This window comes from Haliotis asinina, chromosome 12, assembly GCF_037392515.1.
Source record: "Haliotis asinina isolate JCU_RB_2024 chromosome 12, JCU_Hal_asi_v2, whole genome shotgun sequence".
NCBI lineage: Eukaryota > Metazoa > Mollusca > Gastropoda > Lepetellida > Haliotidae > Haliotis > Haliotis asinina.
The window spans coordinates 35,275,183-35,292,954 of NC_090291.1; the positions used below are offsets into that span (position 1 = coordinate 35,275,183).

Sequence of the window (17,772 nt, forward strand, 5' to 3'; positions counted from 1 at the left end):
ATTGTGTAATCAAACAGAATAAGTTGTAGGTCAAATTTTAAATTATGGATATGTAGGCACCTTTCATAAAGTAGGGCTGTAAGTGATTGCCAGAAACATTGAACTTGTTTACATTCTCAAGAAATGGGGGTTACTGTTTCAACTTCAGATGGGCGAAAAAAGGACATATTTTACTTCTTTCCCTCACTATAAAACTCTAAGCATATTTGGCACTGCTTTTCCATCTAAAGATTTAGATAAAATCAATAATGGTTGCTATTTGGGCGCTATATTTGTCTTTGATAAGTTTTCAAAGAAAATTTAGCCTTGTAAACTAGAATAACTTTTTAAACGCGCCTTAGCCTGTCTCAGGGCAGTGAGTCTGCACAAACTTTGAACTATCGAAAGTCGGATGTTAAATTTCATTAGGTTTGATATCTTGGTCATTCAGCAACGAATACCGAAAAAGTTGTACGACGCTCCATTAATAGCGGGTGGTTACTTTTCGTCAACAACAGTTATCTCCCGTTGACCATGGCTTAACTGGTTCTAGTAATTGTGCGCTCATAAAATTGTGCGTTGAAGACATCAGTAGACAAGAGCCTAGTCTGTTATGGAGTAATCATTTCACAAAATACTTATTTCTAATGCATAGTTCATTCATCCACTATCTCATCTATCTAAAGATCTGAGAATTATATTTAGTATATTTTGTTTATATTTTAGCAGAATAATTGCAGTTTATATATGTTGTGGGTACTTCTTACTGAAATATTTGGTAACAAAATAACTACTCATTTGGAAATGGCGGATATTGGTGGAGACAATACACGAACATCCATACATCACAATATTACAGTGGGAATTCTTTGTTAATATCAGCAGACATTAGAATATATCATCATGTCAGATACTTGGGATGATATTCAGGCTGTGAAAAGCCGACACAACACTCTCCGTGCGAAACTTCAGCAGAGAAAGAGAGAAAGAGAAGGTTTGGTTGCAGAACTGAAGTCACCTGCATCAACAAGTGCCTCATCAGCTAGCACCGTAACATCACCCACAGGTAAGGCCCCACTTTGTAAATAACATCACGGTGGTTCTTCATGATCCAAGGAAGCAGATCCAAGACCTGAGTAACTTTATCGAGTAGTAAAAGTATTAATTTACTAATCTTGGCAGTCTTTTGTATGACTGAAATATGCTGATGGAACAAGAAAATATTGTGATGATTACTGAAATCAGTATGGTAAGTTGATGGATTAGATGGAAATCATCAATAATTCAGTACCTTGGTATGATTATAGATGTATGCACATGTTTTGTGGATTCCACAACTGTCAAGTTACATGTAGCAAAGTATACTCATTCTACTACTACCACAGTTTACTTAAATATGTTTATTTAGAGGGAACATCTAGTATTTTTTCATTTTTAGTGCTCATCATTGAATGACTGCATGAAAGCTACAAATGATCATGGGACAAACTAATCAAATTTTACCCTACAAACTAGGAATGTTTTATGTATTGATGTTGATAACAGAGGTCCATAGCCATTTGGCACTTTTGATTAATTATCAAGAAATTTCGGAGATGCAGCATTGAGGGGAAAAAAAGAAACATTTCTGAAAGAAATCATCACTGGCAAGTCGTGACATTTATTGAATTTATGCATGGATTATGAACAAACCATTTTCATTAATATAATCTAGAAGCTTTATTAATAAAGAAATGGCTTTCTGTATTCTGTGTAAATGAAACACTACATTTGATGAAATTGTTTGTGTGTGACATTGTGGATGTGTCAATTTTCATGTCGACAATCATTAATAATTTTTTATTATCAGTCTTTTTACCCAGCCCTACTACAAACTAAATGTAGCAGGATCCTTGACAACTTGTCGTATTGAACGGTTTCAGAGTCTTTATCAAGCTCATCCCAAGCGAGTGCAACTGCCAGTACCTCTCAGACTCCGACAACAACCAGGAGTGTCAGTCCATCTCCACCCTCCCAGACAGCAGCTGAAGCATCCACCAAGAAGCCAGACTCTGTGGACCCTGATGTGGAACGGAACCTGCTGTTGGTCTTGTGTGACTTCAATCTCGAGATCCCCTCAGATTCACGAATGATAACTGATCTCACAACCAAGATGCTAGGCAAGGAGACACAGCTATCCTCCATTGAAGAACTGTTACAGAAATTTGCTGCTCAGCAGATGATCAAGTGAGTGGGAGACAATAGCTTCTGTCAGCAACTTATGCCAGTAACTCAGAATGTGATCAATCGAGTTGGTTCCACAGTGACTGAATTAATATACAGTCGAACCCCATTGTCTCAAACTCGGTTGAGGCGAATTCTCGGATGTGTCGAACTGACATCTCGGTCCCTGCCAATTTCCTTATATTTATCATTATTTTTACCCTGATGTGTCGAACTAGATGTGTCGAATTCCCGGTTGTGTCGAACTCATTTTAGGGTCCCCAAAGGCTCTAACAAGTAAAAATTTACCCTTTTGTCTCGAACTGTCAAAGCTGGTTGTTGCAACTGAAAACTTCAGTCGCGCAATCGGAAGTCATCCTCATAAACGTGCTACCTAAAGATCAAAAGTAACGATTAACAGACTCAACAATCAAGTGACATGTTTAACTACGCATCTATACACACATTGATTGTCAGCACACTTACCAACTGAACTTTACTCAAACAATTAACCATAATTAAGTTGTTACCAGTGACACGTTGATCACGGACCGACAGGATATCTCTAAACAAACAATGGCGGTCATGTGATTTCCTTGAAAATACAAAATGAGAAGTGAGGAAAACGGAGTTGGATTATCTAAATTGATGTTTTGTTTTTGGTTTAGTATTTAAGGTGTAGGATCAATTTTTTAACCAGTACGGTTAGTAACATGGCAGAGCAATTCAGCGAAGGACCCGATCAGACCGGGGGGATAACTGGATCGCATGTTACACCTAAAAAGCGAAAATTATCTGTGAAGACAATAGAGACAAAATACGAGGCTGTCATAGCTGTGGAGTCGGGTGGAAAATCCAAAGCAGAAATTGCAACTGAATTTGGCATACCCAGAAATACACTTTCTACATGGATTAAAAATGCTGATAAAATGAAAGAGGCATTTGTTCAGCCAACCAGCTTAATACATTAAGAAACGTTTTGAGCAATTCTGCTGTGATGCCATGCCCGAACGCCAAACAGACTGTAATTTCGGATTTTTGTAAAGATTACCCACATGTACACGTATGTACATTCCGATTCCGTTTGTATGAACTATACAACTTTTTAAACTGACTGAAAATGAATTAGTGCTGTCAACTAAATGGGATCGCTTGTGAGTTTGTTAAATTATTCTTGTTCTTATCTTTTTGTATGCATATTTATTTGCCATGACGAATAAAGTGATTGAATTGATTTACATTTGTACATGTTGTAATTTAAAGATCGATACTGTCGTAAACGTTTATTGCAAAGATATATTGTTCGTATGTGTATCCTACTGCAGAAAAACGATGTGTTAAGCACCGGTCGTGTTGGTTCTTGGTCTTTTCAATGCTGACGGATGTGTCGAACACTCGGATAAGTCGAACTTTCCCCTTGGACCCGACGAGTTCGACACAACGGGGTTTGACTGTATGTGGTTTAGGGGGAAGCGCTTCGGTTAGTACAGCGGAGCGCAATTTCTCCGGTGATCAATTTTGTCAGGTGATCATAGGTTATAAACTGATTTGATCATTGTTCTTTGTCACTCAGTGTTATATGTTACGTTACTGATTGTTTAATTCTAACAATCACAGTGGTGCTGGTATTTGTAGTGTGTGATCATTTTGTATGTTTACCATGGTTACATCCATCATTGCTGGTTCCAATAGGGATGTGTTGGCCAAACATTCTGCATGGCCATTGATTAGCATTATAACTAACAAAGTAACATCATCATGATCAAAATTTTCACATAATGAGGTTTAACTGAAAAATATGAAACAGTTCATTTAAGCAACTTTGTTACATCATGTACAAACAATTACATGGAATTATCATACCAACTGTGTTTTTGTTTTAGAATTTCCACTAAAGATCAAAATCTAGTTGTAAACTCTCTGGATCTGGCAAAGGTGAGTCTAAGTATGATCTCTGTGTGTTCATCCTCTGTCTTTCCTTTGAGTATTACAATGCAATGTAAAACAACGACACACAAAGTTCTTTAGCCAAATAGCCTCATTGTCAAAATGCTCTGATATTGTTGGAATATTGGTAAAAGTGGTGTAGAACTGAATTCCTTCACTGACTGTAATGAGCTTGTTGTATCTCTCTGACTGCTTTATAGAAGGTAATCCAGGAAGGGTAGCTGCTGTTGTGTTGAATGATGATTAACTTTTCCCCATAATTAAAGACATCCATCCCAGAATTTCTTGTCAAATGTCATGTCAGGGCAGATTATGTCTATCCACCTTTCTGGTATCATGAGTATTGCACATGAAGGTGTAGTAGGTTTCACATTCTAGCTGTGCTAGCCTTGGACTTCAGCAAGATTTCAGATTATGGTTGCATAACTACATTCACATAAAAGGAAATGGAAAAAACTGTTGAACATTGTGAGAAGACACTGATGCTCTGCTACTTCCTCTTCAGTTGTCTGCATTTTCAGAGGGTCAGGATGGAAAGACGAAGAAAAGGAAGAGGGACAGGTGAGATTCAGGAATATTGCTAACAAAATAATGTTGGTATTTTCACGAAAGGATTTGACAGAATAAGTGAAGTTAGTAATGTCTCCCACATTGCTTCAATGTTAAGCAAATCTTAATTTTTTTATACATATGCCAGTCATTTTGATATGTTATAAAATGGAACAATTTTTCAATATATTTATGACAAGTATAAATTGTATAGTGCATGTCACTCTTGTTGAGGGGCAATGGGGTGGTCAAATGGTTAAAGCGTTGGCTTACTACACTGATCTCCGAAGACCCGGGTTGAATTTCCACATCGATACAATGTTTGAAGCCCATTTCTGGTGCTCTGTGCCCTGATATTGCTAGAATATTTCTAAAAGCACCATACTCACTCTTGTAGATGTCGTGAAGAACATCAAACTTGCCATGTATATATTCGTGAGACTTGTATATATTTGGTCTATATTATTTTAGTGAAGATGATGCAGTTGTTCCTCAGTCGAAGCAGCTATGTCCATCGGAAGCTCCAGAAGACAGTATTGAGGTAACACTTCCATACAACCATTGCTTGATTTAAACTGTGCTCATTTCAATAAAATGCCCAAGTCAATCTTTTCATGTAACTGTATCAATTATTATTTTTATCTTTTTATGTGTATGTGTCAGTTATTAATTCTATATTGAAACCTGTACAAGTAATGAAAACAATGTTATGTTAGAAAATTGTGGCTTGTTTCAAAGGAAACAATACCCATATATTTGGGGTGACACAGAGTGATATGGCAACCTGAATCATTTTAGCAAAGTTACACATTCCAACCAGGACCTATATTTTCAAAGCTCTCTTAGCACTAAGACAGTCGTAAGTTAATGTTAATGTATAGTACTTACGACTATCTTAGCACTAAGAGAACTTAAAAAATCCAACCCCTGTACTGTAGGCTTGTTTGGGGTATTGAATGACACAGCAAAATGCTCACTTGCATATTTGGTACATATTTGTGTCACATCTTAGGGCTTTTTCAACTCCTTGGGAACTATACAGCTGTGTAAACATGCCTTATAGTACCTTTATCCATTTGTGCTGTAACTTAAGAAATATGTGCCTTAGTCTACATCTGTTTCGGTGTAAAACAAGATACCAGGATGGATATTAGATGATATAACAGCCATGTCTTCATTCTAAGAGTTTTTTCTTTTTTTTTTGTTCCCATTGTGTTGTTTCACTTCCATGCTGCAAATAGTTACTGTGTAAATATCATTTGAAATATCGCCAGCAGTGTATGAAATAGTGTCTGCCTAGCGGCCCGGTGCGTGCTAGTTACGTGACGGGCTTACAACTTTATTTTATAGCCGGTCCTGTGGGCCAATCCATTTTGCATGGGTATATATTTCACCATGTCTCAGACAACAGGTGATGTTTTGAAAATAGTTTACAAGAGTGGTAGCTAGACAACATCTGTATATATAGTTCATGATCAATCAAACCATGACTTCCACAGATCAGCCTAGCCTTTTATTTAATACTAAACGTGATTGGTCTAAAGAATGCTGTCAGCGACCATGTCGTTTTTGTTAAATTTGCTGTTGTGCATGTTTATTTTTCACAAGTAGAGTTACAAATCCCCTGTGCTCATTGCATGAAGAACATGCAGAGACCATTCTTGCCAAAGATACTGACCATCCTGACTTTGCCTGTTTGTCTAATTCACTTGGCAGTGACAATAAATGAATCAGGAGGGACCATCAAGCTATGCTTTGTAAAATTTGCTTTTGCATATGTTTAAGTTTACCCCACAATAAGTAATTCCTTGATAAGAGTATTTTAACACCTTACCTCAATTCCCTATTTTCAATACAGGGCTGGTTGCATGTTCACAGGGCCAGTGACATTTTTCCGTTATCAGTCTGGTGGGCTTCCTGGTAGTTTTAGGGGTTTCATACACTGATCACCAGCTATTGATTCTGATTGTGAAACACAGTACTTGCCTATTAATCCATCTGGTATTCCTTTAATGAAGCAGTTTTCTGTCTTTAAAGCATAAAAAATAGATATTTTACATTGAGCGTGTGGAAACTTTCAACAACACTTTTATCGATTTGTTTACAAAAGGGAAAAAAACTGTTTGATTGGTTGCTATTTATAGATGGACTAATATGTGAAGGGTTAACAAACTACAACTGGTATTCTAGATCTGTGGGACATTTTATTTGCTTTTAGAAGCTTTTTAATCACAAATATTTAGAGGTGGAAAAACTTTGCGTTCTGCAGGCTTGAATTGATACGATATGTAACATGATTTTGTTGTATTGAGTAAATACACATTGTTATTTTGACATAGCATAAATGTAAATATGTAGTGTTTTTTCATATTCTGGCATTTATTTTCCTTGCGTATTTTATCTTTTCTATAGCGTATTTTATGCAAATTTGTGGCTTATCTGGAGCTCTGCCAATTTACAGCTGGGTGAACTGAGACAGTTTTGATCTAAGCATCTTGTCCAAGGATATTACACAAACTTGCCCACCTCTGAACCTGAACCTAGGTGCCTCCACCTGGGATCGAACCTAGGTCTTAGCATGATAGGCAGATGCCTTCCTACTGCACAACTGTGCTATTGACTGCTGTCATATTGCCTGAATAGTGTGCAGCATTAAACAACTTGGTTCCTTGGGAAATAAGTACCAGATACTTCATTGAGTAAGCGAGTGAGTGAGTTAAATCTTATATCACTTTAGTAATGGTCCAGTGGGGGACACCATTGTACCCATGTGTGGAATCAAACCTGGGTCTTAGATATGACGTATGACCACCTGAACCACTAGGCTACCCCACCTCCACTCTATTGTAAAAAAACCATGGAAACGGGATGTCAATGTGTCTGTCTCCTCTGTTATCATGTCACTCACATTATTAGACTACCATAACACATTCACTTCCTGACTTGCTGTGTAAACATGTCCCAGTGTAATTAGTATTTTTACTAAATAGTCAGCCATTTTAAGCTGCAAAATCAATAGTTTATATATTATGTATTTTGGTTATTATGTCATAACGTTTTTAATTTGTAACACTGTCATTTGTTTGATTCATCTTTCTGTGTTTCTTTGTTGAATTTATCATCATAATTAGGCCCGGCCTGTTCTATTTCTTGTTTAACTGATCCACCAGTTATATTTTTCAAGAATAAGAAAAGAAAAAAACAATTTACACGCTCAAACAATAAAATTTTATTGGCCTGAAATGTATGTGTGCAAGAAAATATGTTTAGATTGTTTTTTCCCTTGTATGCACTTCATAAATTTGCCCAAAGTAATATACTTTAGTATTTAACAGGAATATTACTCTGACTGATGAGTTTTATGTTTTATTTTCTTGCCTCCTGCCTTTAGGTTTTCTGAGGACAGATCCGTTAGAACAAGAAATAAAATTGGTCTGGCCTTTTGTGAAAATGCAACAAAATTGATAACAAGTGAGAAAAACATGTTAAAATGTCTGAGTTTTGAGTGTTGCTGTTTATATTGTAGAGTCTGTTGTCCATGCAGTCAGCCAAGGAGAGGGAGGAGAAGAAGGTGAATGAGGAGATTCTACAGCTGTTGAGCAAACCCACAGCCAAGGTACAGGAATAGTTACTCTTGCCATGGTCGTTATAATACTATGATGATTATATTTTATGTTCCTTAGTTTCAAACTTGTTTGAGCACATATGCTCTCATATGTTCATAGTGGATAATACAGCTCCTTCATCAGGATTCATGTGGTTTGTTGGATAGAGAGCAACCTTAAAATGAATTCCTTGAGGAGTACAAATTTGTTCGTAAACATGAAGAAATGGACATTTTCATAATCATGATGGGTTTGATTCCCTACATGGGTACAATGTTTGAAGCCTATAATAATGCTGGACTATTTGGACAGCTTTATTATCACAGTGATAGTTTGAAACAGAAATGAGTTAGCTTCTAGAAATTGGACTGAACGATGTCCGTCTGCTGTGTTTATGTTTCTTTGTTATCACCATCTCTCATTGCTGAAGTGAGAATGTTCTTTTCACATTATGCTCCCACACAATCATATTACTGAAATACGACATTTTACAAAGCTCACTCAGTCTTTGTGTAGAAGTTATGTATGAACCATGTATTGACAATCTTCTTTATCATCACAGGAACAATACATGGTGGACAAGTTCCGGTCTCGTGGAGGTAACGGTTGTCATGGATATGGCTAGGTCTGGGTTGTGTAGTGGGTCATGACTGATAAATGGGAATGTCTGTTGAAGAGTGGATCGTGGTACTGGCGATAGGAATATTTCTTGAAATTGTACTTGTCACATTTCTAATGTGGACGTTACAGCAATTTGTCAGTTCGAGCATTTTCAAGGTATTTGATGATTTATGTTTCAGTATTGTAGGATTAGGGTAATACTGTTGGTGTTATGTTTTACAAATGAGACTGTAAGGTAATTAAACCAGCCAAGTCAAAACATTGATAAGAAAACAGTCTCATTTTCTGTATACTGGGTTGTGTCCTACTGTGCATGTTAGTGTGATAACCAGTACAGAATTTTGAGACTAATTCATTTAACTGGATACATAAAAATTAATCAGTATTATTTGATACGTCAAAGTACTTGTATCTTGCAACACTATCCTCCTTCTATTCCTTACAAACACGCCATACAGCGTGCTCTGTCGCACAGTGAGCTCTGACGAACGGAAACCTGGAAATCGTGAATATCTCAAAACAAGGCTGTGCTGCAAGAAAACTTTGATGGTCTGGTGCAGAATGGATATTACATCAGTCTCATTGTGCGTTACAGAACTACATTTAATAAGCGCAAAAAATACATAACAGATTTAACCAGTGAGCCATATTGTAAATCAGTTTACAACCCTTTGAGCAGGGGCAGTCTATGATTTCTTGGTTAAGATATACTGCCTGAACCTTGACGTAAAATACAGAAATATGGTGTTATTAAAGTTTAAAATTAAAATTCATTTGTAAATACCATTTTCTTAAGAAACAAGGAACTGGATCAGTGTTGTGTCTGTTTTCACTTTCACACAGGAAATTTCGGATTGGCTGAAACTTACGTCAGTGTCTGAATAGGTTAATGAGACTTTCGGTATGTTTTGTGGCATTTCACAAGAAATGAAAACCCACATCCTATTCCAGAGTATCTTTAAGCCATCTTTAAGTGTTATGGAGCAATTTAGTGGAAATTGGCAGTTCAGAATCTGTAGTATCAACTATCAATGGAGACAGGTTCTGTATTTGTTCAATGTGACATTTCAGTACAGGTGCAAGTACCTTCATCAAACAAGTAAAATGCCAATACACAAAGGTTGCAAACACCTGAACTCCAACACCACTGTGAGAGAGTGAAGAAGTTAAAACCCATAAGTCAAGTGTCCTTCACCTGTACAGGAATTATCAGTAGCTTGCTGACATTGAGGTTGAATGATCATGATGAGATTGGCAAATGTGAGATGCTGAGCACAAACATGTTGTCTGCTCATATGAAGGGATGGTAGGGTAGCCTAGTGGTAAAAGTCTTTTCTCATCATAAAAAAGATCTGGGTTTTATTCCCTACATGGGTACAATGTTTAAAGCCCATTTCTTGTGTCCTCCATCATAATATTGCTGGACTATTATGTAGCTAAAAGCAGTGTATAACTAAATTCATTCAGTCAATAGTGATCTGAAACATTGCAGGTGTCCAGTTACAAGAGTTCTGCCAGTACGGAACGCGAGAGGAGTGTGTCAAGGTTGGCCAGAACCCAACACCTTGCAAGAAGCTGCACTTTCGCAAAATCATACACAAACACACTGATGGTGAGTAGCTTAGTGATACGGGGCAATTTCCACAGATTGAGTCACTTCATGTATAGAATTACCTCCCTCGTGGCATGGCAAAATCAACTGGCTTTAGATCCTAGAGTCTGATCTTCTTTGTGAGCACCTTGTCCATGCTTGTTTCTTCACAATTAGAGTTAACATATAGGACCTGCATGATTCAGTAATTTTCCCTTGAATGAGGGAGCTTTTGTTGCTTCCATTACCTCTAATGTCCCTTTCCCTATCCCTGCAGTATAGAACGACCCGGGTTCCATTCCCCACATGGGTACAATGTGTGAAGCCCATTTTCTGGTGTCCCCGAGGTGATATTGCTGGAATATTGCTAAAAGCGGCGTAAAACGAAAACTCAATCACTAACTCAACCTGCAGTATAGCAGTATAATGACTAATTCTGAGCCTAAGTTTACTTAGACTGAGAATTTAAGACTGCAAGCCTAACTCACTGTTTAAATAAGCTTATTTCCTGATATTGTCAATAATGTCTTGTCACTCCTGTTGTCCATACAATCATATGTCCTTGTATGACTTGTCTGTATGGGTCATTTCCTTGTTTCCTGATAGATTTGTAAGACTTTCACATTTCGATCATGCCCGATATGATTCAACCAGTAAAGTAATGGCTGTGATAGGGATGTACTGTGTTGCAGCTGGACTGCGTAGTTGTGTAATTTACCCAGTTTCAGTTAAACAAAACGCTATTTTAATTTTTGATGGTTCACTGTATGCAGTTTTGTACTAATGAAGTGTAAACTTTATATTTATCGTCATCAGTAAATATGGTTAAATTTAGTATTGAATATTTGAAATGAAAGACAAACAAATTTAGGAAAAAACCATTGCTTGAAATAAATACAGTCTTGATACATATCGAGAAGTAAAAGTTGTTCTGATTGGCTGTCAGATATCACGCTACGTGACCTGACCAATGACAATGAGCAGAACTAATGGCATTCTCAAACATGGCGGTCACAGGTCATCATAGTTAAAAATATTACAGAAAGTTTCAATAAATGGGACTTTGGATGTTTTCTCAATAGCAGTGATGTGTGAGCCTTAGAAACGATGCATTACCGACTCTTTAACAAAAGATTATGTAAGTTGAAATGCCAATATGAATGCTGGCATATGTAAAAGATTGCAAGGTAGTAAATGCTCCAAGTCTGTTTTCTTTAAGTTTCTTACAACTCCCTAGATACCCACATTTGTTAATTCTTAGATGCAACACTGGATGTATTTACTTTATGTTATAATCAATGAAGGAAATGGTTGGTTGGTAGTGTACTGCAATACAGCTTGACCCCTTGAACTTACTGGATTTTACTGTTTTTAAGAACCAGTTGTTATGGTTTCTTCTGATATCAAAGTATTTCACATGCACAGTAAATGCAACTTTTGTGTGTTGCAAAAACATTCCGAAAGGTGGGTTTTATCCTGTAGATTTGAATACATAGAAATTGAGACTATTCATACTTTGGGAGTGAGTCTGTGGTGGATAAAGAATGACTGGTCAGACCTGAGTCTGTAGTGGTGGGGTAGCTTAGTGGCTAGGATGTTCCCTTGTCACACCATTGACCCATGTTCGATTCCCCTCATGGGCAGACTGTATGATGCCCATTTGTCATGTGAAATTGCAGGGAATATTGATGAAAGCTTTGTAAAACCGGATTCGCTTGCTCCCTCACTCACTCACTCCCTCACTCACTCCCTCCCCCACTCCCTCCCTCACTCACCCACTCACCCACCCACTCACCCACTCACTCACTCACTCTCTCCCACTCACTCAGAGTCGCTGTGTCTTAGAGGGATATCGTTATCAATACTGTGGCATGGTATCATGGTATCCTAACATGAATCTTGGTATGAAATCTTGTCAAGTCCAAGCAGTGACGTGCACCCATGTGTGCAGTCCTACCTAACATAATAATCTGGAATGTAACACTGATCCCCACTTAACTCACTTTACTTCATAAAAATTAAACTGAGTACATACTGTGTACATTACATTGAATAAATAGAATAGGAAAATCTCTCTGTGCTTTCCTTCTGTGACATACAGTCGATCTATAACAGGACATTTTTGTGAACTGATGCCACATATGATATCAGTCTACAGTGAGTGATATCTGAAAGTGTTCACCAAAGAATTAGTGTGGAGGATATCCTAATGATTGATGTTTGTTGTAGAATCTCTGGGAGACTGTTCCTTCCTCAACACCTGCTTCCATATGGATACGTGCAAGGTATGTTGGCTTTTACACTTGTAAGGTATGTTGTCATCACAACCTACACGGTATGTTGTCATTACACGTGCAGGCTATGTTGTCATTACACATGCAAGGTATGTTGTCATTACACCTGCAGGATATGTTTTAGATGATGGATACCTGCAAGATGTGTTATTGCTATTAATATCTGCAAAGTATGGTATGGTTATGCAAACCTGTAGGGTGTGTTGTCATCATGAACAAGTGCATGGCATGTTGTTTAGGATATCCTGTAAAATATCATGTAATGTGTGCAAGGTATATTATTGTTATGAATACTTGTAAGTTGGGCTGTCATGGACACCTCTAAGGTATAGGGGATATTGGAATGTTGTACAGAAGACCTCCCTCTACTGCAGCTGTGCACCATGCTATACACATGATTCTGTTTGCAGTATGTCCACTATGAAATTGACTACCCAGACAACCAGAACGAGATGGCGCTGATGAAGAAGGAGGCAGCCATGTCTAAATCCGGCCCCGGGAGTGACGTGTATATGTACCCACCACAGGTCTGTAGAGCAAGAAACTTGGCCTGGACGACCATCATCAACTACTTATGAAATTCTGTTTTCTGCAGGGAGACTCTCATTAATAATAATTTATATATTTCTGAAGCTGACTGCCGACCTGAGTAATTTTTCTCAATACTGACTTGTTCAAGATTTGTTCTTTGCCAAAAGTAGAGCTAGTCAAATATTGGACACGTATTTGTTTTTTTAGTGTGAGTCGTTTCCTTGCCTTAAGAATTAGAGATAAGAGAGACAGAGAGAGAGTTATTACATGTTGACTGTAGTATAAGAGTAATGTTCTTCAAATCTAACCACTCTCTGCCCTTGCATTGCAGTGGATTCAGTGTGACCTGAGAATCTTTGACATGACAACGTTGGGCAAGTGTGCTGTTGTGATGGCCGACCCTCCATGGGATATTCACATGGAGCTGCCTTATGGTACAATGAGTGACGATGAGATGAGACGACTTGATATCCCTGGCCTGCAGGATGAGGGCTTCATCTTCCTGTGGGTGACAGGAAGGTATGTTACCGTCAACAGTGTTGTAGCGGATGTCAGCGATGCTGTCTTAGTCATGACAGAACTTACAATACTGACAACAGTGTACATACACGTTTCTGATAATGAACCATGCTAAATGGTGTAACTATGGTGTTTTTTTAAATTTACATAGCGTTTAGTAATTGTTGATATATCATTTTGGATGAAACACATTAATTTCCTCTGTGTCTTTTGTTACAGGGCCATGGAGCTTGGGCGAGAATGTCTGGACTTGTGGGGGTGAGTTGTACACAGGACACAGTGTAATGGAGACACATGGGATTGGTCAGGCATGGTGGACTGGTGGTCAGGGAAGGGTAGGCTTTGGGTTGCTGGCTGGGTAGTAAGGGTCATTGCAGGGAGGGCTGCTGGTCAGAGCAGAGTAGGTAGTGGTCAGGGTTGGGTAATGAGTGTCATTGCATGGTGGACTGGTGGTCAGGACAGGGTAGGTAGTGGTCAGGGTAGGGTAGTGAAATCATTGCAGGGAGGGCTGGTGGTCAAGGCAGAGTAAGTAGTGGTCAGGGTAGGGTAGTGAGTGTCATTGCATGGTGGACTGGTGGTCAGGGCAGGGTAGGTTTAGGGCAAGATTGTGAGGGTCATTGCAGGGTGGGTGGGGTGACAGGGCAGGGTAGGATTTGGGGTCAGGGTAGGGTAGGAGGGTGAGTCAATACAGGATAGACTGAGGCCATGGGGCCTCTTGCACAAAGCAATGTTAGTGCTACGACTATCTGAAGCCTATGTTGAATGGAGGTTACAATCATTGTAGTGCTTAGATCGCTTCATTCAAGTGGGCCCTGGTTATTTTTGGGACAGGATGAGGGATGTTAACCTTCTGTTAGTTTGCAAGCATGTGTTTAAATGAGTTGGAATACGTTGTGATGGATGGGGGGGCAGTTGGTATCCTGGTATAATATTAACTGGCATCAGGTGATGAAACCCTGCGCCATGAAGGCAGATTACAGCAGGACACTGTTTTGTCAGTGTTGAAGGGACCTACATATTATGCCCTGAGTTATTTGAGATTCAGCTCAACAAAAATAGTATCATTAAGTTTGGAATATGCAGAGGGATTGTAAGTTTAGCACATCTAAGTTTGACGCAGTGGTTTATCACCGGAGCTGAATATAAATTAGTTTAAATGATGCAAATAGTCTAATTAACTATATATGATCAGAATTAGATAAAAAAAGAAAGAAGAAATGCTAGATAATTCATGGACTAAATATACTGAGGGAAAAAAATAAGGGATGACATGAAAGACCCTTTTTTTTTTTTCCATGTTTCTTCACAACCTTTGCATCGCATAGCTTGTGAGAAAACTAAAAAAACACACTTGTGTTTTCATGTGATCCCTTATTTTTTCCCTCAATATATAACTTGTGTTGTGATGTTGCAGGTATAAGCGATGTGACGAGGTGATCTGGGTGAAGACCAATCAACTGCAGCGTATCATCCGTACCGGCCGTACAGGTCACTGGCTCAACCACGGCAAGGAACACTGTCTGGTGGGTACAGACAATACTGATAGAGTAGTTTGGGCAATTTCACAACATAGTATTTTCATTTTTATGGTTGTGAGGGACTATGATTTATGCTGATTTTAGCAATATTCCAGTAATATCATGATGGGGACATCAATTATTGGCTTCACACATTGTACTCATCTCTGGAATAGAACCTGGGTCTTTGGCGTGATGTGAGAACTCTTTTACTGTCAGGTTGCTCCACCGCCTCAGATTCATGTTAACAGAGCCTTTCAGTGGAGCAGTATTAACACCCATACTTACATGGGATGTGACTCGATATAGTACATATCTTAATAATAAGGGTGTGATAATTTCATATCCAGTACAGTCATGTTATTTCATTTCCTCTTATTCTCCCCTTTTCTCAGGTTTCGCAGCAATGAATAGTTTGAAGCCCTCAGACATTAAAGATGGCATATTGTTAGGAAGAAACATATAAGTTTAGGGATACTGTGAAGATTCAGCTCATTATATCTAACTGGGATATTTGCATCAACTTTAACAGGTAAACATGGGGACAGTAAGTTGTTCAAATGTTAGCTTCTCACGCTGAAGACCTGGGTTCGTTCCCCACATGTATACAATGTGTGAAGCTCATTTCTGGTGTCCAAATTAGTGTAAATTAAACTCATCGACTCATGTTAGTCAACATGCATAGCTGAACATACCATTGGCCATAGCAATAAACAATACTGACTTGTGCCATGTTTGTTCAGGTTGGAGTGAAAGGAAATCCTAAAGGTGTCAACAAAGGCCTAGACTGTGATGTCATAGTGGCTGAGGTAAGTAGCACTGGTCATGAATGATGTTCAGCAAGCTCGCAGTTTGTTATGACAGAAACATGAGATGAGGACAAGATTTTTCTCTGAATGGTTGTAAAATTTACAATATGATGACAGATTTCGGCAAAATCCACGGAGATCTCTCACCAGCTGCCTTAACTTATAGGTTCTTCTGACCATGACAAGCTTTGTGTGATACTGGTTAACATCATTGTTGATTGTTGAGGAAACAGTTTGTCAAGTGTTGCTTCAGGTTCCAGTTACAAGGATTATGATAGAGCGACGTGTCTGTGAGATTAGGGCGAGCTGCATGGCTGATGAGATTCATGGTGTCATAGAGAGGCTGGTGCTCAATACCAGGAAGTGGTGTGTGAAAGCAAGCTGTCTGTCTGTAGGTTCGAGCAACAAGTCACAAGGCTGATGAGATTTATGATATCACAGAGAGGTTGTCCTTTGTTCTAGGAACTGTTTTCTAGGAGAGAGTTGTCTGTTTGTGCAGGTTAGAGCCACAAGTCACAAGCCTGATGAGATTTATGGTATCATAGAGAGGCTGTCACCGGGTACCAGGAAGTGTGAGCTGTTTGGCAGACCCCACAATGTTCAACCAAACTGGTAGGTGGTACTCCTGCGTTGTCAAATCTCAAGTCAGAATTGTTTATCAAAGCTGAATTCTTCAAAGAAAAAATCTGTATGTTTAGTGTAAGAGTGTTTAACACGCATACTGAGGTCAAGATTTGATGAGATATATGAAGATAGAGGTTAGAATTGATCTTGAATAATCAATGCTTTGGTTAAGAGGCAATTAAGGGGATCGGGTGGTCAGGTTCACTGAGTTGTCTGACACGTAATCATATCCCAATTGTGTAGAATAATGTTTATGCTGTTTATCACTGGATTGCCTGATCCAGGCTTGATTGTTTACAGGTTGAAACATATAACTGAAATATTTCCGAGTTCAGAGTTAAACAACAAGCAATCAAAAAAAACTAAAACTGATGTGACAAAATAATGTTCAAAGCTGACTGAACATGAAGATTTAACTCCCTATTCTGAAATATTAATCCTCGACCATGTTGTAATCCACTTGTCACAACGCTTGTTTGTAGGATTACCCTTGGCAACCAGGTGGAAGGTGTGAGATTGAAGGATCCGGATGTTGTCAAAAATTTCAAGGAGAAATATCCTGATGGTAACTGCTTAACTCCACCCAAAAACAGGTGATGGCCCTGGGGATATGGCGTGGACTGGTTTTTGATGAACAGAAAACATGGGATTCACCCAGCCTGTCCATGGAGACAGGAGTAGGAACAGCCAATCAGCTTTAAGTTTGCTGGAGGAACAGCCAATCAGCTTTAAGCTTTGTTGGAGGAAGCCAATCAGATTGAAGCATTTGCACTAGCCAATGAAGCCCTTTGGTTCAAGGAACACATACTACATCATGTCTGCCATGAGTTTTATTTTTTGAAAAGACACTGTACAGCACAGTTCTTGTGTAAGTTGTAGAATCCCTACAACTGGATATAGCTTGTAAATACCAGCTTGCTATGTTGATGGAGGATGAGTATGCACATGGTGATGATAATAAATGTGTACATGTAAAATAATGTT

At 38.6% G+C, this 17,772-nt stretch overlaps 1 protein-coding gene across 1 annotated transcript; it reads left to right on the top strand.

The window, feature by feature from the left end:
• The first annotated feature begins 767 nt into the window (after positions 1–767).
• LOC137257804 (N6-adenosine-methyltransferase subunit METTL3-like) lies at positions 768–17,765 on the top strand. The gene is made up of 16 exons (XM_067795250.1): positions 768–1,045; positions 1,902–2,205; positions 4,065–4,116; positions 4,634–4,689; positions 5,149–5,218; positions 8,204–8,293; positions 8,845–8,881; positions 10,396–10,515; positions 12,724–12,779; positions 13,199–13,315; positions 13,651–13,838; positions 14,058–14,096; positions 15,253–15,361; positions 16,099–16,164; positions 16,664–16,776; positions 17,271–17,765. Exons 1-16 carry the CDS (start codon positions 883–885, stop codon positions 17,383–17,385), a joined length of 1,695 nt encoding a protein of 564 aa, XP_067651351.1. The 5' UTR covers positions 768–882; the 3' UTR covers positions 17,386–17,765.
• The last annotated feature ends 7 nt before the right edge of the window (positions 17,766–17,772 follow it).